Below are 24,330 nucleotides of genomic sequence, written 5' to 3' on the forward strand. Positions count from 1 at the left end.
TTTTCATGTAGCAAATACTTGGTTTGTACTTGTTGACTAATCTACCCAAAGACTGTAACTGTTTTTGTGAAGGTCCGCTTGAGAACTGTCCTGTCAAATGTAAGGTAACTTTAAGTGAGACTGTTGTACATGGGCTGCCTTTATGAGACATTAGTCCAACTACAATCCTCTGTTAATTATTAAGCCTTACGTATTATCTGGATACCACAGATTGAGAACACAGTGTTTGCTCAAGTTAAACTTACAGATAGAAAAATGTAGCTATCAGGGGACTAAAAACCAAAAGATCTTTGCTGTTTAATGAAGACAGTAGAATATCTCCTGTTTTGGCTGGCTTGTCTACAACCTAAATAACTGGTTTAGATCTCATTTGGAATTCCTGGTTTCTTGTTTTAGCATGGCGGAACTTGCTGTTCACAGAATCCTTCTTTTGGTTATTTCACTGACAAAGTGTCTGGAGGGTACAAAACTGCTGGCAGAACTTAAAAAATGTGGTGACCTGGAATGTGAAAGTAAGTTCATTTTTCTTTTCATTCTACTCTTAAATTGAGGCTCTGAAATCACATAAATGTTTTTTGTGGGCATTTGTGATAAAAAATGAACCTTAATATAATTGTGAAATATTTGAATTATAAGTATAGCCCAGTATAAAAGAAAAATTCTGGAAGAAAAGCATTTTTTAATAATATTTAATATAAGCATACAAAGGACAAATATCAGATTGATACAGAAGTATATCAGAGTTAAATAATAGAAATCCATACCTCAAACACAAATCAATCAGTTCTTTTAAAAAGATAAATATAATTGATTTGAATAAAAAAGATATCAGGCCGTTGGATAGTTCTTTATTTATAAAATTTCTACTATTTAGTTTCTATTTCATATGAGTCTCATAAATTTTCTAAAAAACTTTTTATTGGGCTGGGGATGTGGCTCAAGCAGTAGCGCGCTCACCTGGCATGCGTGCGGCCTGGGTTCGATCCTCAGCACCACATACAAACAAAGATGTTGCGTTCTCTGAAAACTAAAAAAAAAATAAATAAATATTAAAAAATTCTCTCTCTCTCTCTCTTAAAAAAAAATAATAGTTAAAAAAAATAAAAATAAAAAACTTTTTATTTCAAAAAATCTGTCTAATTATCAAATATTAATCATTTCTGTATTTATTATATAAAAGTATTGAAGTAAATCTTACAATATAAATGTAACTTTATTTTTTTTAAGAGAGAGAGAGAATTTTAATATTTATTTTTTAGTTATCGGCGGACACAACATCTTTGTTTGTATGTGGTGCTGAGGATCGAACCCGGGCCACACACATGCCAGTAGAGCTCGCTACTGCTTGAGCCACATCCCCAGCCCCTAATTTTATACTATTAAATACCAGTAAACTTTTTTGATTTACTGTGAGGAAAAATTAATTTCCATTTTATTGTTTGAGAACTTATTTTTTGTGTTATTAGCATTATGTTTAAAATAAATGAATCCTCATATAGTATAGTTGCTGAAAAGTCTTTCTTTCCAATATGTGATTTATGTCCAATTTGCAACATACATATTTTTAGCAGTGCAAAATATTATTAATGTAAACATGAATAATTTATAAGTAAAATTTTTATGAGTAAACATTTTTCTCAAGCTTTGGGTAAATAATTTAATATGCAAAGAAGTATATTAAATAGCATATTATAATAATAAACCCTCTTCCCCTATTTATGCTGTAACATAACCCATTTTAGTATCCTTGGGGCCTGACAGAACATGAAAAAAGTACACTCCAACATTTAGTAAGTTATAAGGTTATTTTAACTTTAATTGTATGGCTTTAAAATATTTAAAAATTTAAAAAAAAAAATTAAAAAAAATATTTAAAAATTTTACATGTTAATATCATTATGATAGTTAATGCATGCATACTGCCTTGTATGATTCTAGCATATGTAGTTATGGTTCATAGTTACTGAGGGTCTACTGTGTGCTGGGTCTGGGGGGTAGGTGGTTGCCTACCCATATTCATTCTACTTAATGATAACAAGACATATCAATATGAAATAGTAAATAGTGATATAACACAATAAGGGTAATAGCCCTAAGTCTGTGTTTTTTTTTTTTAAAGAGAGAGAGAGACAGAGAATTTTAATATTTATTTTTTAGTTATCGGTGGACACAACATCTTTGTTTGTATACAGTGCTGAGGATCGAACCCGGGCTCACGCTACCGCTTGAGCCACATCCCCAGCCCCTTAAGTCTGTGTTTTAAAGTAATAGGAAGATCTTTTTAAATAGGGAAGGGGGGACTAGATCATGGATGTCCTTGAATACCAAGCCCAAACACCTGGGCTTGAGGGTGTGTGCTGTGGGAAGTGTATATAGGTTTTTGTGACCATAAATGACATAAAAGAATTAGCATTTGTAAATACATAGAATGATGAAGATCAGAGAAAGGGAAATCAGATAGGCTAAATGATTAGGACTGCCTTGGAGAGGAATTAGGATATGAGTGAAGCATGTAGAGATAGAGAAGAATTTCTTTTCTTTCTTTCTTTCTTTTTTTTAAAATATTTTTTAGTTGTTGATAGACCTTTATTTTATTTACTTATTTATACGTGGTGCTGAGATTGAACCCAATGCTGCACACTTGCTAGGCAAGCACTCTACCACTGAGCCCAACTCCAGCCCACTCTTTTTTTGTTTTTTGATTCAAGGATTAAACTCAGGTGCTTTGACACTGAGCCACATTCCCAGCCCTTTCAATTTTTTAAAAAATAATTTTTAGTAGTTGATGGACCTTTATTTATTTGTATGTGGTGCTGAGAATCGAACCCAGTGCATCACACATCCTAGGCAAGCGCACTACCACTGAGCCACAACCCTAGCCCAATTTTTCATTTTGAGACAAGGTCTAGTTAAGTTGCTGAGGGTCTCCCTTAGCTGCTGAGGCTGGCATCAAACTTGTGATCCTTCTGCTTCAACCTCTGAGTTGCTGGGATTACAGGTGTATGTCACCATGGCCAGCTTGGGAGGGTTTCTAGGCTGATCCAAGAGCAGAAATAGAAGCTCAGAATAAGAAAGGTGGTGCTGCAGTGAAAGAAAGGGAGGGAGGGAGGGAATGTCGATGCACATCTGGCTCCACCAGAGTTGTATGACTAATTCTCTAAGCCTTAACTAAAGGCTCACTTGTTAGACCAAGATTTCTTTACAGACCTATTTTGAGGATTTAATAAATAAAATGAAAGTGGTTATCATAATGTTTGGAAATATAGTAGGTACAAGAAAGAAAACTAACTTTCCTTTTCAGCAGATTGGATAATGGTAATGAAATATTCCAGGGACAACAGTTTTATAACCTTGATTGTAGCCCTAAGTCTGTGTTTTAAAGTAATAGGAAGGAGATCTTTTTAAATAGGGAAGGGGGACTAGATCATGGATGTCCTTGAATACCAAGCCAAAACACCTGGGTTTGAGGCTGTGTGCTGTGGGAAATGTATATAGGTTTTTGTGACCATAAATGACATAAAAGAATTAGCATTTGTAAATATATAGAATGGATTAGAGGAGAGAAAAATGGAAGAAGGAAAAATAACATTTTAATTTAAAGTATGTTTTTCTTTTTATGTTTACATAGCTTTAATAAGCAGAGTTGTAGCCATGAGAGATTACACAGGACCTGATTGCCTATTCCTGAATTTCACTAAGGGAGAAGAAATATCTGTTTATGCTAAACTTGCAGGACAAAGAGAAGATTTGTGGGCAGGAAGTGTAAGTAACCAGACTTATGAACTGAATACAGAATAAATAACCAACTTAGACAAGGATGCTTCTTTTTTGCCTTTAAAGGAACTCTGGGATTTCAAAGTATTGTAAAAATATTAAAAGCCCCTAACATTTAAACAAACAAAAGTGGTTATGTTCATTGGTGGTTCCAATATTTCCATAAAAGAGGCTTTTGGAAAGATAGCCTGATTGAGATGGAAGACAAAGAGAATGTCTTGAAATTATTTTTTGTATAACATGCATATATTTTAAACTTAGCTTTTATTTTTATTTGGGGAGACTTTAGGGGTGCTGTTGTAGATTATGGGGTGGGTAGGCAATTCCAGCTATCTGTTAGTGTTGCCATGTCAAGTTGGGGAGAGACTGGGAAGTTTTAGTTAATGGGATTATCTTGTTTTTCTAAACAAAAGGTTGAGTTGTTTTTGAAAAGATCATCAGAAAGGTTGGTAGCCTAGGGAAGCAAGGTTCATGCGTTTTTATGAAAAATAAAATAACAACTGGGAGACACTTTTATTGTAACAGTGCTGAATTAGAGGACCAAAGCAAGTAAGTTTTTTTATTTGGTGCAAACTCTTAGTACACTGACATTTCTAGAAGGGCAACATCTTGCATGTGCTTTAACCAGGTTGAGAGAATCTCTGTTACCAAGTCAATCCCAGGGAAGTTGAATTGGACTAAATCTTATCTTGATGACTCCTGGGCCTTTACTATTTTCATGAATCTATCTGTGGCTCTTCCCTGAGCATTACATCTTGAAAATGCTGACTATGTCACAGCTCTGTCTACCATGGCTATTGCCGCCACTGTCTTGCCTTTTGATATTCCAGATCTACTAGTGTAAATCTATGGTTGACCTGTTCAACAAGATCATTAAAGAACAGAGGGAGAGAATGAAAGAGAGAGGGAGGAGGAAAGTATGATTATATGGTGCAGTTTTTGTTTGAAACAGTAGAATTTTAGAGTTTGGCTCAGTATGTTCTTAAATTAATTTTATTCTTTTGAATAATAAAAGAATATGGTTTTACTCATTTTTTAGATGGTATTTGATAGCCAATTAATGTTTTGTGATTTGACTTAGATAAAAGCCAAGGACATGGTATAAAATCAGACTCAATAGTTATTATTGCTTTGATCACTCCTCCTTGGTAATTTTTGTTCTTCATTTTGATAGAAAGGAAAGAACTTTGGGTTTTTTCCCAGAGATGCAGTCCAGATTGAAGAGGTATTCGTATCTGAAGAGGTTGAAATATCAACTAAAGTGAGTAAATTCATTCTCAGCTATGAATTTAATTTAAAATTTCTTGGCCAAAACAGTTTTTCTTAGTACAAGTGTCCATTGATTGTGTGTCTCATATAGTAAATGTATAAAATAGTTGGTCTGTGGACTTACCTTAGGAAGAGTTCGACGATATGAGTAAAATTAGGTAAGAAAAAATTGATGATAAAGATTCTGCTTTTAGAACAATTCATAGGTGATAGTTAAAAGCATGAATTCTAGAGATGGATTGAATTTAAAGCCTGACTCAGATACTTACTAGTTATGTGGCTCTCCCTGTCTCAATTTCTTCATCTGCAACATGGGAGTGATGAGTATAACATAGTGCTTCCTCAAATTTATTGAGGAATACATGATCATATATAAAAAGTACATAGACACTTAGTAAGTACTGTATAGATGTTAGAGACAATTACTTAATACTCCTGTGCTACTAGGACCAGAGTTTATTTCCCAACCTATTCCCTAGGTCTCAAATTTGTACCTCTTTTGCTGTTGGAGTTTTTAATGAGCTTAGTAATGTTGATCTTAATAATAATAAAGGGACTCAGAAAGTAACTTTAATTTTTAGTTGTAGATGGGACACTATATCTTTATTTTTATTTATTTATTTTTATGTGGTGCTGGGGATTGAACCCAGTGCCTTACATGGGCCAGGCAAGTGCTTTACCAGTGGGCTACAACCTCAGCCCAGAAAGTAACTTTTTAATATATGAACATGATTAGCCCATTTAATTCAGATTTCAGGTTTGGCCAATTTATTGCAAATAAGGTCAGTGTGATGTGAGCCTATCTAGTTAAACCAATTATCTATTGTCTGGCTTTTTCCCAACACAAACTCAGGGATTAACTGTCCATTTATTGTATAATAATTGGTCCTGTCAGTTCTATTACTATAATGTATCTGCAGCACACTGTCTTCTGCTAATTTCTGCTCTCCCTATAGCACTAATCCAAGGCATCATCCTCACTTGATTGGAATGCTACCATACCATTCTAACTTTTCTTGCCTCTTCTTTTGCCTTCTTCTAATCCATTCTCTAATGATCATATAAAAACAAAAACACACACACAAAAAAAAATGAGATGTTTACATGTTCTGTCACTGCCCCCTGCCCTCCTCTCTCTTGCAGATTCCTGCTTCCTGCCATTCCTCTCATTCACCATTCTCCTGATCTAACAGGCCTTTGGATCATTCTTAGAGCATGAAAAGCTCAGGGACCCAAATAGGTTTTTTTTTTTTTTACAAAAAAAACCAAATAGGGTTTTATCTTTTTTGTTTGAATGCTTTCTCCAAATTCTTCACCTTGCTAGTTCCTTTATATCTTTTAGGTCACAGTTTAAACATCATTAAGGTTTTCTGCCTCCCAATGTGGGGAAAAAGGCACACTCATACATTGCTGGTGGGACTGCAAACCGGTGCAGCCAATATGGAAAGCAGTATGGAGACACCTTGGAAAACTGGGAATGGAACTACCATTTGACCCAGCTATCCCTCTCCTCTGTCTATACCCAAAGGACTTAAAAACAGCATACTACAGGGACACAACCACATCAATGTTTATAGCAGCACAATTCACAATAGCTAAACTGTGGAACCAACCTAGATGCCCCTCAGTGGATGAATGGATAAAAAAAAAATGTGGTGTATATACACAATGGAATGTTACTCAGCAATAAAAGAGAATAAAATCATGGCACTTGCAGGTAAATGGATGGCATTGGGGAAAATAGTGCTAAGTGAAGTTAGCCAATCTCCCCCGCAAAAAAAAAAAAACAAATGCTGGATGTTTTCTCTGATATAAGGTGACTGACCCATAATGGGGTAAGGAGAGAGGGAGCATGGGAGGAATAGACAAACTCTAGATAGGGCAGAGGAGTGGGAGGAAAAGGGAAGGGAGTAGGGGGTTAGCAATGATGGTGGAATGTGATAGACATCATTATCCAAAGTGCATGTATGAAGACATGAATTGGTGTGAACATACTTTATATACAACCAGAGATATGAAAAATTGTGCTCTAATGTGTAATAAGAATTATAATGCATTCCACTGTCATGTATTTTAAAAATAAAATCAATTAAATATTTTTTTTTAAAAAGTTTTCTGCCTCCCAGAAAACTTTTAGGATAATAGGCACATACCTGGATTGTGATGGTAACAACAGTATATTCATTTGTTCCAACCCAGAAAAATACATAAGGTAATTCTGTGCAACTTTTTGATAGTCTTCCATACAGCTGGGGGGGGGGGGAAGTATGCTGAGTTTACAAAGAAAAACAAACAACAACAAAATCTTCAGAGAGGCTTTCCATGATTCTAAAGGAATTATTCCTTAAGTGCTTTATTTATTTACTTATTTATTTTTTTTAATAATGGGCATCAAACCTGCTTAACCATCCCTGGATCTTTTTATATTTTATTTAGAGACAGGGTCTTGCTAAATTGCTGAAACAGGCTTTGAACTCCTGATCCTCCTGCCTCTGCCTCCCAATCCACTGGGATTACAGGAATTTTTGCTTCTTAATGATACCACCGGTTATCGTTATCGTGACAAGTTCTGTTCCCTCACATGTTGAAGTGTAATATTAGAGAAGCATGCCGAGGCAAGCATATGAAACAGGGTTTATTTAAAAAGGGGTTAACATAGACTTCTCCCAGGAAGGAGAAGGGGGCCATGGCTGGTATCCTGGTATCCCAAGAAGTGAAAAGTGTTCTGCCTTTTTTATAGGTTTTAGGCTGTTGTTCTCCTGCTCTCTTCCCCTTATCTCTCTCCTTCTTGACTAGGCCCAGGAGATGCTCAGTGGGATGGCCAAAAGGTGGAAAGCAGATGGGTTGGAGTGATCTGGGCAGGAAGGGGGCATAATTAACAACTCCCTGTAGGGAGGGACAGGTTACCTTAGCAACAGGTTGGAGCAAGGGCAGGTTATCCTGTTAATAAAGGTGGAGAAAGGACTCTGAAGGAATTAACATCTCAATTCTTCATTCTCTGGATCCAACCCTTGCCTTTCTGCCTATCTAATTTTGGCTTCATTAATGTGATTTTCTTTCATGGCACTAATTGCAATTTACAACTACCTTTTTTTTTTTAATTGCTTACTGTAGAACCCTAACATCTCGCATGGTAGCATAATAAAAGAAAAGGGCCTGGATTCTTTTGTTTTGTTGAGATTGTGACCTTGCCGTGTTGCCCAGGCTGGTCTTGAACTCCTAATCCCTTTTTCTCAGCCTCCTGAATAGCCAGATTACAGGCACCCACTAATATGCCCACCTCACCCAGATTCTTGTATCAAATTCCCTAGGAAACAGACACTGAGGCATGTTTTCTGAGGAGTACCTTTGGGCACAGTACTTGTAAGGCAACAAAAGGAAAACAGGATTGGGCTGACAGAAGCTGAAAAGTCATGCAGTTAAAATAAAGGTAGCCTTGGATTCCATAAGGAGCTCTGAGGTTAGAGTTATCCTGAACATAAATAAGAGCGTTGGGCCATCTACCCTTATAATACTGCAGCAGAAGTAACTTTTTCTGGAATAGTTTAACTTTGAGCTGGGTGAGGCTAATATGTACTGGAGACAGTTACTATTCGAAACCCTTGACTCATTTAATACTTAAAAGGAAGAGGACTATCATTGTTCCCATCTTACAGATCAGGAGAAGGAGGTATAAAAAGGTCATATAATTCATCCAAGGTCGCAGAGCTAATAGATGACAAGATCCAATGTCTGTTCTTAGTCACCTACTATTCTGTAGTGTCAAACATATATTATAAAATTGCAATTCTGAAGTTTTTTCCTCAAAAATCTAAACTTTATCCTCATTTTATAATGGTAATAGCCAAAGAGGAGCCCACACCACTATTTCTAAATTTCAGGTTTTTAAAAAGTGACTTCTTAATTTTTTTTTCTTTATGATTTTGTTGCTCTGTGAGATAAGCAAATAAAGCCTCAGTGTCATTGGTTATATGTAAAAGCCGAATAAGGACATCTGAAAGTTTTAGTACAGCTTTTAACCAGGGCTTCATACTTCAGCATCACAGGTCTATCTAAGCTGTGATAATACGTAGTAAAATTCCCTATTGTCTTGTCTGTTCTTGCTGCTGTACCAGAATACCAGAGATTGGGAAACTTTAAAAAATTTTTTTTTTAGTTATAGATGAACACAGTACCTTTATTTAATATATTTATTTTTATTTGGTGCTGAGGATCGAACCCAGTGCCTCACACGTGCTAGGCAAGCACTCTACCACTGAGCCACAACCCCAGCCTGAGACTGGGAAACTTTTAAAGGGAAGAAATTTATTTTTCACAGTTCTAAAAACCAGGAGGAAGTCCAATATCAAGAGACCCGTTGGGGCTGGGGATGTGACTCAAGTGGTAGCGCGCTCGCCTGGCATGCGTGCAGCCCGGGTTCGATCCTCAGCACCACATACAAACAAAGATGTTGTGTCCACCGAAAAATAAATAAATAAATATTAAAAAAAAAAAAAGAGACCCGCATCTGTTGAGGGTTTTCTTTCTGCATCGTTCCATGGTGGCAGGTGAGAGGATGAGAGAGGACATGAGAGAGCAAGAAGGGGTTGAGTTCATACTTCAGAGAAGGAAATCACTCCTGGGATACATGGTAGGATGAATACACTCCTACCATAGCAAAATTTATCCATTCTCTCTGCTCTCATGGTCTAATTACTTCTCCTTTGGTCCCATCTCCTAACACTGTTGCATTGAGAATTAAATTTCCACCACAGGCTTTTTGGTGAATACATTTAAACCATAGCAGTCTCTCATATCACCACACAGACACATGTATCCTCTCAGTATAATCTTCAGATGTGCAATATTTTGTGGATCTGCATGCCTTTTCTTCAAGAGCTTATTTATAGAATATACTTGAAGCATGATTCTCTCTTCTTCTCAACTATTTAATAATTCAGAAACTGTAATGTAAAAGGATTTTCATTATAAAAAGAGAAAAGAAAGAAAAAACTGGATCTTCATTTAGGTTTATATTATTAACCTTTAGAAGTCAGTTGTGATGTGTTTGAGATTAGAAGATCTGATTTTAGTTTTTGCTCTGAAGTTGAGCTTATTGTTTTGTCTTGGGAAAATCATAGTCATCCTTTTAAAATGGTACAGAGAGAATGAAGAGCTTTAGTACATTTATGTGAAATGCAATTTTTTTTTTCTTTTAGGAATCTGACTTTCTTTGTCTCCTTGGAGTAAGTTACGTATTTGAAAATAAAGATAGGGAGTTTAACAGTCACAGTGGTGAAAATATGTATCCATATGAAGAAGAGCAAAAATATAGTATATATGGAAGTGATTTCCAGATAGAATCTGAATTTTATGCAATTTCTGAAGGCCAATTTCCCACATCAGAGTCTTCTGAAGATATTAGAAATGACTGGGAAGAAGCCAAAACTGGAAGTGTGAAACAGGATCACGTTCCAGAAGTGGATCATATCTCATCACCCTTAACTGAAGTACAAGGATGGTTTGGACTGAGAAAGGAACATGGTGAAGAAAAGCCTCTTGAATCAGTCATTGAACCTGTGCAAGGAAGCTCATTTCAAAGTAGAAAAATAACAGGGGGAGATGAAAATAACCTAGAGGAATTAAATAATGGTGAGCCCCGAACTGAACATAAGCGAGAACCTGAATCAGAATTTGATTCAGTACCAAAGCAACAGTTGGCACTAGCACTGGAGTCAGAGCATGTACTCAAACCCCAAGCCAATGGTTGGTTTGGTGGTGAATTTACAAGTAAATCTGACCACGATAATGAACAGGAAATAAAAATGATAAAAACTATGGAAACAGAGGATCAAATAGATAAGGAAAAAGTCTTAGAGAAAACAGATGATTCTTACACCATAGCATATTTTACAAAGTTATTCTATAATTTTGATAACCCTTGGAGCTTCCAGAACATTCCAAAGGAAACAGAGTTGCCATTTCCCAAACAGATACTGGATCAAAGTAATATGGTTGAAAATAATGAAAGAGAAGAATTTTCTGGAGAAAATGATCCTAGAGATAATATGAAAGATCTCACAATGTTGAAAAACAGATATTATCAATCAGGTTGGTATGAAGATATTTATAATTTATTCATTAACATAATTTTTTAATTTTAATTTTTTTAGTTGTAGATGGGCACAGTACCTTAATTTTATTTATTTTTATATGTTGCTGAGGATCAGATCCAGTGACTTACATGTGCTAGGCAAGCACTCTATCACTGAGCCACAATCCCAGCCCGACATAATTTTTTTCTTTTTTTTTAATGTTTTTTAAAGAGAGAGAGAGAGAGAGAGAGAGAGAGAGAGAGAGAGAGAATTTTTTAATATTTATTTTTCAGTTTTCGGCAGACACAACATCTTTGTTTGTATGTGGTGCTCAGGATCGAACCTGGGCCACACGCATGCCAGGCGAGTGCGCTACCGCTTGAGCCACATCCCCAGCCCCCCGACATAATTTTTTTCAACATTTATTTTTTAGTTGTAGTTGGTCAGAAAACCTTTATTTTATTTATTTACTTTTATGTGGTTTTGAGGATCGAACCCAGGGCCTCACACATGCTAAGCATGCACTCTACCACTGAGCCATAATCCGAGCCCCACAATTTATTTAAGTACAAATTGGATAAAAAACAGTCCAGGAAACCATGTTGTTCAAAATATTCAATAATTAACACCAACCACTCTTTTATAAATTTCTAGTTTACTGTGGAACTTAGATTATAATCTTATAAGGCAAAATCCCATGGGAAAAAGAATAACTGGAGAAATATTGATGTTCTAAGAAGATCCTAAGGTATTTTACAGAAACTTTATTATCAAATTGATATATGTAAATAGGTTTAAATTTTTAAATAGCACTAAGCCATTTTTTAAAAGCAATTTATTTCGTATTCTTATTTCCTGAACTCTCCAAGTGCTATGGGGGTCCTCAGATCTTTTGAGGAGTTCCAAAAGGAGGCTTTACATGTGTTCATAAGCCATTCTGTTGTTGTCACAATGGGGCAGTTATATCAGGTTCTCTCTGACTTCAGCTCTCACCAGATGACTCTCCATGACCCTAAACCCCTTGAAGGAATCAAAACTGTTGTGTTTCTGGTCATCCCAGGAAGCTGGGTTTCTGTCTACCGGGAGATAACCCACAGTACATGGGCCTCCAAAGCGATTTGTGTACTATGGGTTAGCTTCTGACCTTTCCCCTCAGATCTCATAAATTGAGATCAAAAGTCAGAAAGGGAGCGTCTACCTGATCAGTTCTCCTCCTCTCTACCAAGATCCTCCTTCTGCCCTTTATCCTTTGCCACCTTAAGGCAACTTTAGATCCTTGGAGCCAGGACAATTGCAAATCTCCATCTCAGAAGGAGCTGTTCCTTCACATTTGTTTGTCTGCAAGATCAATTTGAGTGCTTTTTCCTGATACAAGAACTGGGTGTCCTAAAGGCATATGGAAATTTGTATAGGAACAGGATTCCAGTGAAAAGTTTGCTTTGATTGTTCTCTTAGGCTCATTGAAAATCTTAGGACTGAGATTCTGTGGAGCACAATATAACGTAAGGGTCCAAGTAATAAATAAGACAAATTGAGCCTTAAAAGAAGTGAAATTATTTGTAAGATGAAAAAAAAAGCAATTTCTATTGCTTCTATTCCAATCCCACCTCTGTCCCAGAAAAAATAATTTGTTTTTGTTTTTTTAAAACATTTTTTTTGGAAGTGGTTGGAAACAATACTTTTATTTTATTTATTTATTTTTATGTGGTGCTGAGGATTGAACCCAGGGCCTTGCATGTGCTAGATGAGCGCTCTACCGATGAGCCACAATACCAGCCCCAATAATTTGTTTTTGATGTTTTAAAAATCAAATCTTTTTAGTATTTTTCTTTAGTTTTCTAAATATAATCTTTTTATTATTCTGTTTTTATTAATCTATTTTATACAAAGTCTTTTGACTTCCTGTTCTGATAAATGAAGATTTTTGCTTATTTATACTCATTTTTATTTTTTAAGAGAGAGAGAGAGAGAGAGAGAATTTTTTAACATTTATTTTTTAGTTCTCGGCGGACACAACATCTTTGTTTTTATGTGGTGCTGAGGATCGAACCCAGGCCGCACGCGTGCCAGGCGAGCGAGCTACCGCCTGAGCCACATCCCCAGCCCTGAAACTTGCTTTAATTGGAAAAATTGCATAAGAAAATGGAATCAGATCCTAAATCAATATTTTTGAAAGGCAGAGACTTGAGATAATGATATTTACAGAAACACTATGCTGGTATAGATATTTTTAAGAGAAAGCAGGGAATTTTTTTGTATTACAACATTAATGCCTATTTTACAAAGGGACTCCAACTGAGTTTATTTAAAGGACATTTCAAAGAACTGTTAAATATCAAAAAATATTATTTTGGGGGCTGGGGTTGTGGTTCAGTGGTAGAGCACTCGCCTAGCACACCTGAGGCACTGGGTTCGATTCTCAGCATCTCATAAAAATAAAATAAAGTTATTGTGTCCACCTACAACTAAAATATATTTTTTAAAAATCATTTTGTTTGATTTAAAATTGTGTCACGAATTATAAGGAAATTGCATGTCTGTATCTAATGTATATTTTAAAGTCAGTTTAAGTTATGAAAAATTATATCTCAAAATTATAATTAAATATAAAAATGCTATAAGAAGTATCCATTTTTCTTTATATTTATTTCAAATGCAGTTTAAAACAGTATTTTGATGGGCCTGGGGATGTGGCTCAAGCGGTATCGCGCTCGCCTGCCATGCATGCGGCCCGGGTTCGATCCTCAGCACCACACACAAAGAAAGATGTTGTGTCTGCCGAGAACTGAAAAACAAATATTAAAAAAATTCTCTCCCCTCTTTCTTTTAAAAAAAAAACAACAGTATTTTGAAAAAATCAATATAGACTCATATAAATTTGAATATAAATAGTCCTTTTCCCCTAATTTAAAAAAATTTTTTTTTATTTTACTGGGGATTGAACCCAGGTACATTTAACCACCGAGCCACATCCATAGCCTTTTTAAAAATGTTTTATTTTTTTATGGTTCTGAGGATTGAACCCAGGGCCTTGTTCATACCAGGCAAGCACTCTACCAACTGAATTATATCCCCAGCCTTATTTTGAGACAGGGTCTCACTAAGTCCTTAGGGCCTTGCTAAATTAAAGAGGCTGGGTTTCATTTTGTAATCCTCTGGCCTCAGCCTCCTGAGTCCCTGGGATTATAGGTGAACGCCACTGCACCCAGCTTCCTAACGTCTTTAAGTATTGTTGAAGATCGCTATTTTGATCCCTGTATTTACAAAAATTTTAGGATATTCAGACTCCCGACTTTGGTTGCTGCAGTCATAGCATTTTCCAGGCTGAGGTAAGAGGGTGCCTTAAGTCCAGGGGTTTGAGATCAGCCTGAACAGAGCAAGATGCCCACTCAAACAAAACAAAACAAAATGCCCTGGGTTTGAGCCAGGCATGGTGGCTGTTTTAGTCAGCTTTTTGCTGCTATGACTAAAGGACCTGATCAGCACAATTATAGAGGACAAAAGTTTATTTGAGGGCTTGTAGTTTCAGAGGTCTTAGTCCTTGGAAAGACGGCTCCATTCCTAGAGGCTGAACAACATGGTGGGAGAGAGTGGCAGAGGGAAGCAGCTTATTTCATCAGGAAGCAGAGAGTCTCCACTCTCAAGATACAAAATATATACCCCATAGCCACATGCTATCACCTCGGTTACCATTCAGTTAATTCCTATCAGAGGATTAAATCAGACTCTCACATGTGAGCTTTTGGGGGACACCTCACATCCAAACCATAACAGTGGCACATGTCTATCATCCTAGCTACTCCAGAGGCAAAGGCAGGAGGATTGTAAATTCAAGGCCAGCTTCAGCAATTTAACAAGCTTCCATCTCAAAAAAAAAAAAAAAAAAAAGAAGAGGAAGAAAAGGGTTGGGGTTGTGGTTCAGTGATACAACTAGGAGCCCTCAGGAGACCCTAGGTTCAATACCTAGCACCATAAACAACAACAAAGTCAAAACATAAATCAAACAAATAAAAGTATTGGCTTAATTGTTCTTTACTACTAACTTCCACAGGTGATATTATTAAATGACTGATATGTGTTTCTTCATTTGGGACTTTCATCTTTTATTAAACAATGCTAAATAAGTGACAGCATCAAAGTATTGTTAAGAATTATTAAGGGAGGGCTGAGGTTGTGGCTCAGTGGTAGAGTGCTTGCCTAGCACCTAGCACCCTGGGTTCCATCCTCAGCACTACATAAAAATGAATAAGTAAATAATGGTATTCTGTCCAACTACTATATGTATATGTATATAAACATATATATATTAGTTATATATATATTTGTTTTATATATATTTATATATAGTTATATATATAGTTATATTATATATATATATAGTTATATATATATATTTGTTAACTCAAAGACCAGAATTAGACATTGAATATTCATTTACTACTTAATGTTGCTTTCAAGCCTATACTGATACTTCTTTTTTTAATCCTTGTCTTAAAAAGTCAAAGTAACTGAGAAGTAGATTTTACAGATCACCTGAAATCTATACTTAGAATAGGGCTATTAGAACTGAAACCCATACACAACTTGTTTCATTATACTCAATTCAATCAAGTGATCAGATTAAACTACATTTGAAAATTTAATGGATTATCTTTTCTTTCCTTTTTTTAATTCAATTTTGCAGCAGTGGGGATTGAACCTGGGAACATTTACCACTGTGTTACCCCTCATCCCTTTTTAGATTTTATTTTGAGACAGGAGCTCACTAAGTTGCCCAGGCTCATCTAAAACTTGTAATATTTCTGCCTCACCCTTCCAAGTTGCTGGGATTATAGGTGTGTGCCACAAACACAGCATCAGGTCAAATTGAACTTTTAAAAAGTAAATTGATGGTTATTTTGAACTGACATAGACAAAATTATATGATACAATATTACAAACATGGCAACTTTTGATCTAGAAATGGGTCAAATTTGAAATTTTAAAAGTGATTTTGGGAAAGGTAATACTTTTTAAATGAAGGTTGAGAGATATGAATAAGTATTCTAAAGTTGAATTCAGGTATATTATAGTTCATTTAAAGATGTAATTTGTAGCATAAAAGCATAAAAGTCAGGATTATTTTATTTAATCCTGTATAAGCATTGTTTAATTGCAGTATTTTCCCTTAAGTAATAATTATTTTATCATTTGGATAACATGGATTTTTATCTAATAGTGCAGATTTACCTGCTTTTTGTAAAAACAAAGAAACAAACAAAAAATAGGAGATATATTTGATTGTGGGATTTAAAAAGCTGTTAAAAACCTGGGTATGTTGGCATATGCCTATAATCCCAGCAATCTGGGAAGCTAAGGTAGGATGATCACAAGTTTCAAATTAGCCTCAACAATTTAGCAAGGCCCTAAGCAATTTAGTGAGATCCTGCCTCAAAATAAAAAATAAAAAGGGTTGAATATAGCTCAGTGGTAAAGGGCCCCTGGGTTAAATCTCAAGTACTCCCCACCAAAAAGAAAAAGTTGAGTGTCAACATAAAGTAGCTGTAGATACTGTAAATAATTTTGGTCATTTTGATTCTTTAACAGCTAAAATAAGAAAAAATATTTCTCATTGATTTTCTTGAAAGGCAGAAATATGTATTTTTGCAATGGTATCTAGATATTATACCTTCTTGGATGATAAGTGTATCTAACAGGAATGAAATCCTAAGGGGACTATGTATTATCTTATTCTTAACCATAAGCTTATATGGTTCCACAGAGTGTTTGTTGACAGTTATGTTAGTTTTAGGTTTTTTGTTTTTTTTTAACATACTTTTTAGGATTAAAGGCAATGTAGAAATAGAATTGCATACAGTTTTTGTGATTCTTCCTTGGACAAGGAATAAAGGAAAGGCTGTACAGTAGATTGAATAAAGGTGCCTCAAATGTGTCAAAGTTTCTCAAATGTGTCAAAGTTTTAACCTCTGGGCACTGTGACTTTGGAGATGTGCCTAAGGATCTGGGATGGAGAGATTATATTTTATGGGCCCAAAATAATCACAAGAATGAGGCAGGAGGGTCAAAATAAGAGAGACAGATTAGAGGATGGATTCTGCTGGCTTTGAAAGTGAATGGTGCTGTGAACAAAGGAATGCTGGAGGCATCTAGAAGACAGAAAAGGCAAGGAAAATGATTCTCTTTTAGAGCTTCTGGAAGAATGCAGCCCTGCCAATACCTTCTGACCTTTTGTACTCTGAGAGAGAAAATTTGTATTACTTAAGCCACCAAGTTTGTGATAGTTTGTTACATCAGCAACAGGCATTAATATACAGACTACAAATTTATGTTTTAATGCATTATTTATCAAACAAATTGTCACAATGATCACAAAGGTTCAAAGAATGACCTCCTAGAAAATAAAAGGGAAGCCCACAACAATGTAGGTATTTCTAAAAAGACATTTCTTTGTATTTGTTTGCAGATATGATCGCTCAAATAAAGTTACCTATGAAAATTCATGAAGAAGTATTTTTTGAAACCTCATCTAAAAATGATGAAAAATCAAAACCATCAGTGGACTTTGAAGGATCTGCTCAGGTGGAAATAGACAGATCCATGGAAAATCCCCTGTTAAACAGCCAGATGGTTTTAACTGATAGCTCTTTGTCTTCTCAAAATTACATTCCTCTAAATGGTAAGAAACAGGTTATTGTTTTCTAATTTCTCAGTTAAGGAACAAATTAGGATCAGCAGTTATATGTCAAATATTAATATATTTATTTATAACTCCACAGAAAATGCTACTGAGTTTCAGATTCTGAAATACATATTTCAAATTAATGTTTATGAGTTCGTGAATTCTGCACTTTCACTGGTTATAATTCTTACAGAAAGGGTAAGTTGGCCTTTTAAATCTTTCAAAATAATTTACTATTTTACTAAATATTAGAGCAGCTTCAAAATGTTTTTTCAATCTTTCTTTTTTAAAATTAATTTATTTTAATTAGGTAAAAATGACAGCAGAATGCATTTTGATTTATTATACACAATTGCAGCACAACTCTTCATTTCTCTGGTTGTACACATTGTAGTGTCACAGCATAAGTCCAGTCACACATGTACCTAGGGAAATGATGTCCATCTCATTCCACCATCTTTCCTGCCCCCATGCTCCATCCCTTCCCTCTCTCTCCTTTGCCCAAAGTTCCTCTATTCTTCCCATGTCCTCCTCCCATTCTGTATCAGCATCTACTTATCAGAGAGAACATTTGACCTTTGGTTGTTGGGATTGATTTACTTCATTTAGCATGATATTCTCCAACTCCATCCATTTACCTGCAAATACCATAATTATTTGATTGTTTTAATGCTGAGTAATATTCCTTTGTGTGTGTGTATGTATATGTGTGTACATACATACATATATTGTAAGGGACCGGTGAACGACGGAGGAAGAGACCACCAAGAGACTGACTCATGCAACAGCACAAGGGGGTTTATTGCAGATCCAGCATGCTGGGGCTCTGTGCTCACTCAAGGAGGGAGAGCAGCCCAGAGCCCCGAGCAGGGGTTGAGCAGTGTTTAAGTACACTCTTTTTAGGGAGGGCAGGGACTTTACGTACATCACAGTCTCCTTTAACAAATCACTATACACCGCGGGAGAATCAAACAACAATTCTTAAACATGATTAGTACATCCATTGGCAGGAACAGGTCAGGTGGGGGTGATAGGTCAGTCCTAAGAAGGGGGGTACATTCAAACTGATTGGTTTGGGCCCTGAATGCCTACGTGCCAAACTGCACAGGGCCCAGGTTATTTAACAACTAAATGGTCAGGGGGAATATCCACTGGGCAGTCCCGTGAATTGTCCTAATGTTACCGCTGTTGACCGGTGTGTTCTTGCTTCCCCAATGTTGAAGAATAACACCAAAGAACCACGCTGAGGCAAGGTCAGAGTAGAAATTAGAAGTTTATTAAAGGACAGCAGAAAAGACTTCTCCCGGAGGAAGAAGGGGACCCAAGAGGTGGAATCCGTGGAAGGGATGTTGTCTCCCCTTTTTATAGTTCTTTCAGTGATGGAATGTAGGTGGGAAGGCCCAAGGGGTGGGACACAGGTAGGCCAAAGAAGTAATCTGGTCAGGAAGGACTTCTGAGTCAGCACCTTTTTGCTGGGGGCTGTTCATTAACATTTCTTTGAGGTGGACTTTGGCCTAGGGCCTTTTCGGGACTTCATTAACATTCCATGAGTTGTCCTGTGTTTTCCCTGAGTCATTCTCCGCACGGCCTCCATTTTAGATTTCACTCGATATTAGACCCGATTTACCTAACTACACTGACTACCTAACTTTAAATCTGGCTTCACTAACAGCTACAGGAATTTCAGGTTTTGAGTGTAGCATAGGAACTTAACAATACCTGGTCTTTTACATTTTAACTCAGGCTTTGCAGCTTAGAAGCTTTACAATGCCTGGTCTTTAACTTCAGTTTCTTTTATCCTTTCAATATATATATATATATATATATATATATATATGTGTGTGTGTGTGTGTGTGTGTGTGTGTGTGTGTGTTTGTGTGTGTGTGTGTATACATAGATCTATCTATCTATCTATCTATCTCTTTCTCACAGTTTGTTTATCCATTCATCTATTGAAGGGCATTTAGTTTGCTTCCACAGTTTAGCTATGGTAAATTGAGTTGTTATGAACATTAATGTGGCTGTGTTACTATAGTATGGTGATTTTAAGTACTTTGGATATAGACCAAGGAGTGGTATAGCTGGGTCAAATGGTGGTTCCATTCCAAGTTTTCTATGGAATGTCCATATTGCTTTCCAGAGTGGTTGCACCAATTTGCAGTCCAACCAGCAATGTATGAGTATGCCTTTCCCTCACATCCTCACCAACATTTATTGTTGTCTGTGTTCTTGATAACTGCCATTCTGATTGGTGTGAGATGAAATCTTAGAGTAGTTTTGATTTGCATTTCTCTAATTACTGTTATGCTCGAATTCGGGACCCCCCAAAAGACCACCAGAGACCAAGATCGATTTAAACAGCAAAGAGGTGTTTATTGAGAGCTAGCTTGGTCCTCTGTGTGCACACACAGCAACTGGTGACGCTGAGAAGCCCAGAGCCCAGGGTTTACAGCAGTTTTATACACTCTTTGAGGAAGGCAGGGACTTCACATACATCATAGCATCTCTTAGCAAATCATCACACACCGCGGGAAAATCAAATAACAACTCTAAAACATGATTAGCACATTCACTAGTGGGAACAAGTTGGGTAGAGGTGATTGGTTACTACAAGAGGGGGATTTATTTGAACTGATTGGTTTAAGACAAGAGGGGTGTACATGCTGAACTACATGGTTTCCCAACACGTTATCAACCACCATAAACTACTGGAAGGGTCATCTGGCATCCCAGGTATTTCCCTGTCTCATGCTGATTGGTGGCTGCTAGGGGGTTGCTATGGATCCCCACCTAGCCTGACTGAGTCAGGGACACCTGGCACAGGGATCTCTCCTGTTATTTGTAGATAAACAACTTAGCAGGGTGGGAATGTACCTGGAGGGCATGGTGAGAATGAATTGCTGAGAAATGCAGGACAACTCTTGAAATGTTAATGAAGTCCCGAGAAAAGCCCTAGGCCCAAAGTCCATCCCAAAGAAATGTTAATGAACAGCCCCAGCAGATTTGAAGATAGCCCATCCCAAAGAAGTGTTAATGAAGTCCTTCCTGCCCAGATTACTTCTTTGACCCACCTGTTTCCAACCCCTTGGGCCTTCCCACCTACATTCCACCACTAAAAGAACTATAAAAAGGGGAAACAACTGCATTTCCACGGATTCCACCTCTTGGGTCCCCTTATTCCTCCTGGAGAAGTCTTTTCTGCTATCCTTTAATAAACTTCTATTTCCACTCTAAACTTGCCTCTGCGTGCTTCTCTGGTGTTATACTTCAACACTAGGGAAGCAACAGTGGTAACATCACCATGCACAAAACTCAACTCAAAGTGGATCAAGGACCTAGGAGTCACTGCACCTAATATAGGAAAAAGTAGGCCCAAATCTTCATCACGTCAGATTAGGCCCCAACTCCCTTAACAAGACTCCTAAAGCACAAGAAAAAAAATCAAGAATTGATAAATGGGATGTACTCAAACTAAAAAGATTCTTCTCAGCAAAAAAAAAAAAAAAAAAAAAAAAAAAACACAGAGAGCCTACATTTGGGGAGCAAATTTTTGCCACACACAAGTCACATAGAACACTAATCTCCATGATATATAAAGAATTCAAAAAACTTAACACCAAAAAAAAAAAAAAAAAAAAAAAAAAAAAACAACCAAATCAATAAATGGGTTAAGGAGCTGAATAGAAACTTATCAGAAGAAGATATGCATTCTATCAACAAATATATGAAAAAATGTTCAACATTTCTAGTAATGAGAAACCAGCCTCTGCCTCAAAGCAAAGCCTGTCCATGGAAGGGACATCACCTTTGTCCTTGGAAAGACCCACAGAGCACTCCTAGGCACATTCCCACCCTGCTAAGTTGTTTATCTACAAATAATGGGAGAGATCTGCTGTGCCAGGTGTCCCTGACTCAGTCAGGCTAGGTGGGGATCCATAGCAACCCTCTAGCAGCCACCAATCAGCATGAGACAGGGAAATACCTGGGATGCCAGATGACCCTCCCAGTAGTTTATGGTGGTTGGTAACATATTGGGAAACCATATAGTGCATCACTGTACACCCCTCTTGGCTTAAACAATCAGTTCAAATGAATACCCCTTTTGTACTGACCAATCACCCCTACCCAACTTGTTCCCACCAGTGAATGTGCTAATCATGTTTTAGAGTTGTTATTTGATTTTCCCGTGGTGTGTGATGATTTGCTAAGAGATGCTATGATGTATGTGAAGTCCCTGCCTTCTCCAAAGAATGTATAAAACTGCTGCAAACCCTGGGCTCAGGGCCTCTCAGCGTCAACAGTTGCTGTGTGTGCACGCGGAGGACTGAGCTAGCTCTCAATAAACACCTCTTTGCTGCTTACATCGATCTTGGTCTCTGGTGGTCTTTTTGGGGTCCCGAATTCGAGCATAACAGTACCAGAGAATCAGGAGCTAAGATATTGTTCCCATGACAAAGTTGGTGAGGACATGGCTTCTATCTGAGCATGTCAATCTTTAAGGATATTTGTCACATTGCCAGAATTGTCAGGGGTGTAAACACAACATTTAACTTTTAGGGTTACAGATGTCCTTCCCCTTGAGATACAGTTTAATAATTTAATGTCATCTGATCTTGCAAAATTCTTTTACTAGTATGACCTCTATGTCTAATAGAGAAATCTTTAATTCTGTTACTTAGGGCTGGATAACCATTCTAGCAAACACTAAGCCTACCAGTGTAGGTTAGAAATAGCTCTACTCTGGCAGTTCCTTTTGATAGTTATCAGGCATTCCTGCCTAAGAATCTCTTTTGTAGCCTCCAGTTTACTTATGCATGCCAGGCAAGAGTGCTACTGCATGAGCCACATCCCCAGCCCCTCATTAACACTTCTTTGGAATGGGCTATCTTCAAATCTGCTGCAGCTGTTCATTAACATTTCTTTTGGGATTAACATTTTTTGGTGCCTTTATCTAGTATGAGATATGGAGATATCTGTATTTATGTGGGTATGACTCTGTGTCTTCTATTATGTACCATTGGTGTACATGTCTATTTTGGTGCCAATACCATGCCATTTTGTTACTATAGCTTTGTAGTATAGTTTAAGGTCTGGTATTATGATGCCTCTTGCTTCACTCTTCTTGCTAAGGATTGCTTTGTCTATTCTGGGTCTCTTATTTTTCCAAATGAATTTCATGGTTGCTTTTTCTATTTCTATAAGGAATGACATTGGGATTTTAATTGGAATCACATTGAATCTGTATAGCACTTTGGGTAGTATGGCCATTTTGATAATATTAATTTTGCTTATCCAAGAGCATGGGAGATTTTTCCATTTCTAAGGTCTTCTTCAAAATCTTTCTTTAGTGTTCTGCAGTTTTCATTATAGAGGTCTTTCACCTTCTTTGTTAAGTTGATTCCCCAATTTTTAAAAAAAATTTTTAGTGTTGATGGACCTTTATTTTATTCATTTATTTACATGTGGTGCTGAGAATTGAACACAGAGCCTCACACATGTGAGGCAAGCGCTCTACCACTGAGCCATAATCCCAGCCCCCAATTTTTTTTTTTAAGGCTATTGTGAATGGGGTAGTTTTCAGAGGATTTCTCTTTCAGAGGATTCATCTACAAATGTATAGAAATGCATTTGATTTATAGGTATTGATTTTATATCCTGCCTACTTTGCTGAATTCATTAATTTTAGAAGTTTTCTGGTGGAGTTTTTGGATCTTCTAAGTATAGAATCGTGTTGTCAGCAAATAATGATAGTTTGAGTTCTTCTTTCCCCATTTGTATCCCTTTAATATCCTTCATCTGTTTAATTGCTCTGTCTAGAGTTTCAAGGATTATGTTGAATTGAAGTGGTGAAAGAGGATTTCCTGTATTGTTTCAGTTTTTAGAGGGAATGCTTCCAATTTTTCTTCATTTAGAATGATGTTGGCCTTGGGTTTAGCATAGATAGCTTTTACAATGTTGAGGTATGTTCCTACTATCCCTAGTTTTTCTAGTGTTTTGCACATGAAAAGGTGCTATATTTTATCAAATGCTTTCTCTGCATCAATTGATATAATCATTTGATTCTTATCTTTAAGTCTACTGATGTGATGAATTACATCTATTGATTTCCGTATATTGAACCAAACTTGCATCTCTGGAATGAACCCCACTTGATCATAGTGCACTATTTTTTAAAATATGTTTTTGTATGCAATTTGCCAGAATTTTATTGATATTTTTTGTGTCGATATTCATCAGGGATATTGGTCTGAAATTTTCTTTCCTTGATGTGTCTCTGCCAGGTTTCAGTATCAGGATGATACTGGCTTCGTAGAATGAGTTTGGAAGTGTTCCTTCCTTTTCTATTTCAGGGAATAATTTGAAGAGTATTGGTATTAGTTCTTCCTTGTAGGTCTTATAGAACTCAGCTATGAATCCTTCTGGTCCTGGGCTTTTCTTGGTTGGTAGGCTTTTGATGGCATCTTCTATTTCTTTGCTTGAAATTGATCTGTTTAAATTGCGTATATCCTCTTGATTCAGTTTGGGTTGATCATA

General features: G+C 36.6%; 1 protein-coding gene across 8 annotated transcripts in view; it reads left to right on the forward strand.

Moving 5' to 3' along the window:
• Positions 1-205: 205 nt before the first annotated feature.
• Positions 206-24,330, forward strand: part of Mia2 (MIA SH3 domain ER export factor 2) — a 103,463-nt gene continuing 79,338 nt past the window's right edge. For 4 of the 8 annotated variants that reach the window (XM_046460909.1, XM_046460914.1, XM_046460913.2 and 1 more), the window contains exons 1-6: positions 207-512; positions 3,629-3,762; positions 4,949-5,035; positions 10,242-11,133; positions 17,581-17,793; positions 17,894-17,994. In XM_046460909.1, coding sequence (XP_046316865.1) covers positions 398-512; positions 3,629-3,762; positions 4,949-5,035; positions 10,242-11,133; positions 17,581-17,793; positions 17,894-17,994 — 1,542 coding nt within the window. In that variant the 5' untranslated portion in view covers positions 207-397. Of the gene's footprint in view, positions 513-3,628; positions 3,763-4,948; positions 5,036-10,241; positions 11,134-17,580; positions 17,794-17,893; positions 17,995-24,330 lie in introns of all 8 variants that reach the window. The other 4 variants (XM_046460911.2, XM_046460910.2, XM_058584503.1 and 1 more) reach the window with 2 other exon arrangements.

This window comes from Marmota monax, unplaced genomic scaffold (genome assembly GCF_021218885.2).
Source record: "Marmota monax isolate L192 unplaced genomic scaffold, Marmota_monax_Labrador192_F-V1.1 WCK01_AAM20220418_F8-fsc00001, whole genome shotgun sequence".
NCBI classification, from domain to species: domain Eukaryota; kingdom Metazoa; phylum Chordata; class Mammalia; order Rodentia; family Sciuridae; genus Marmota; species Marmota monax.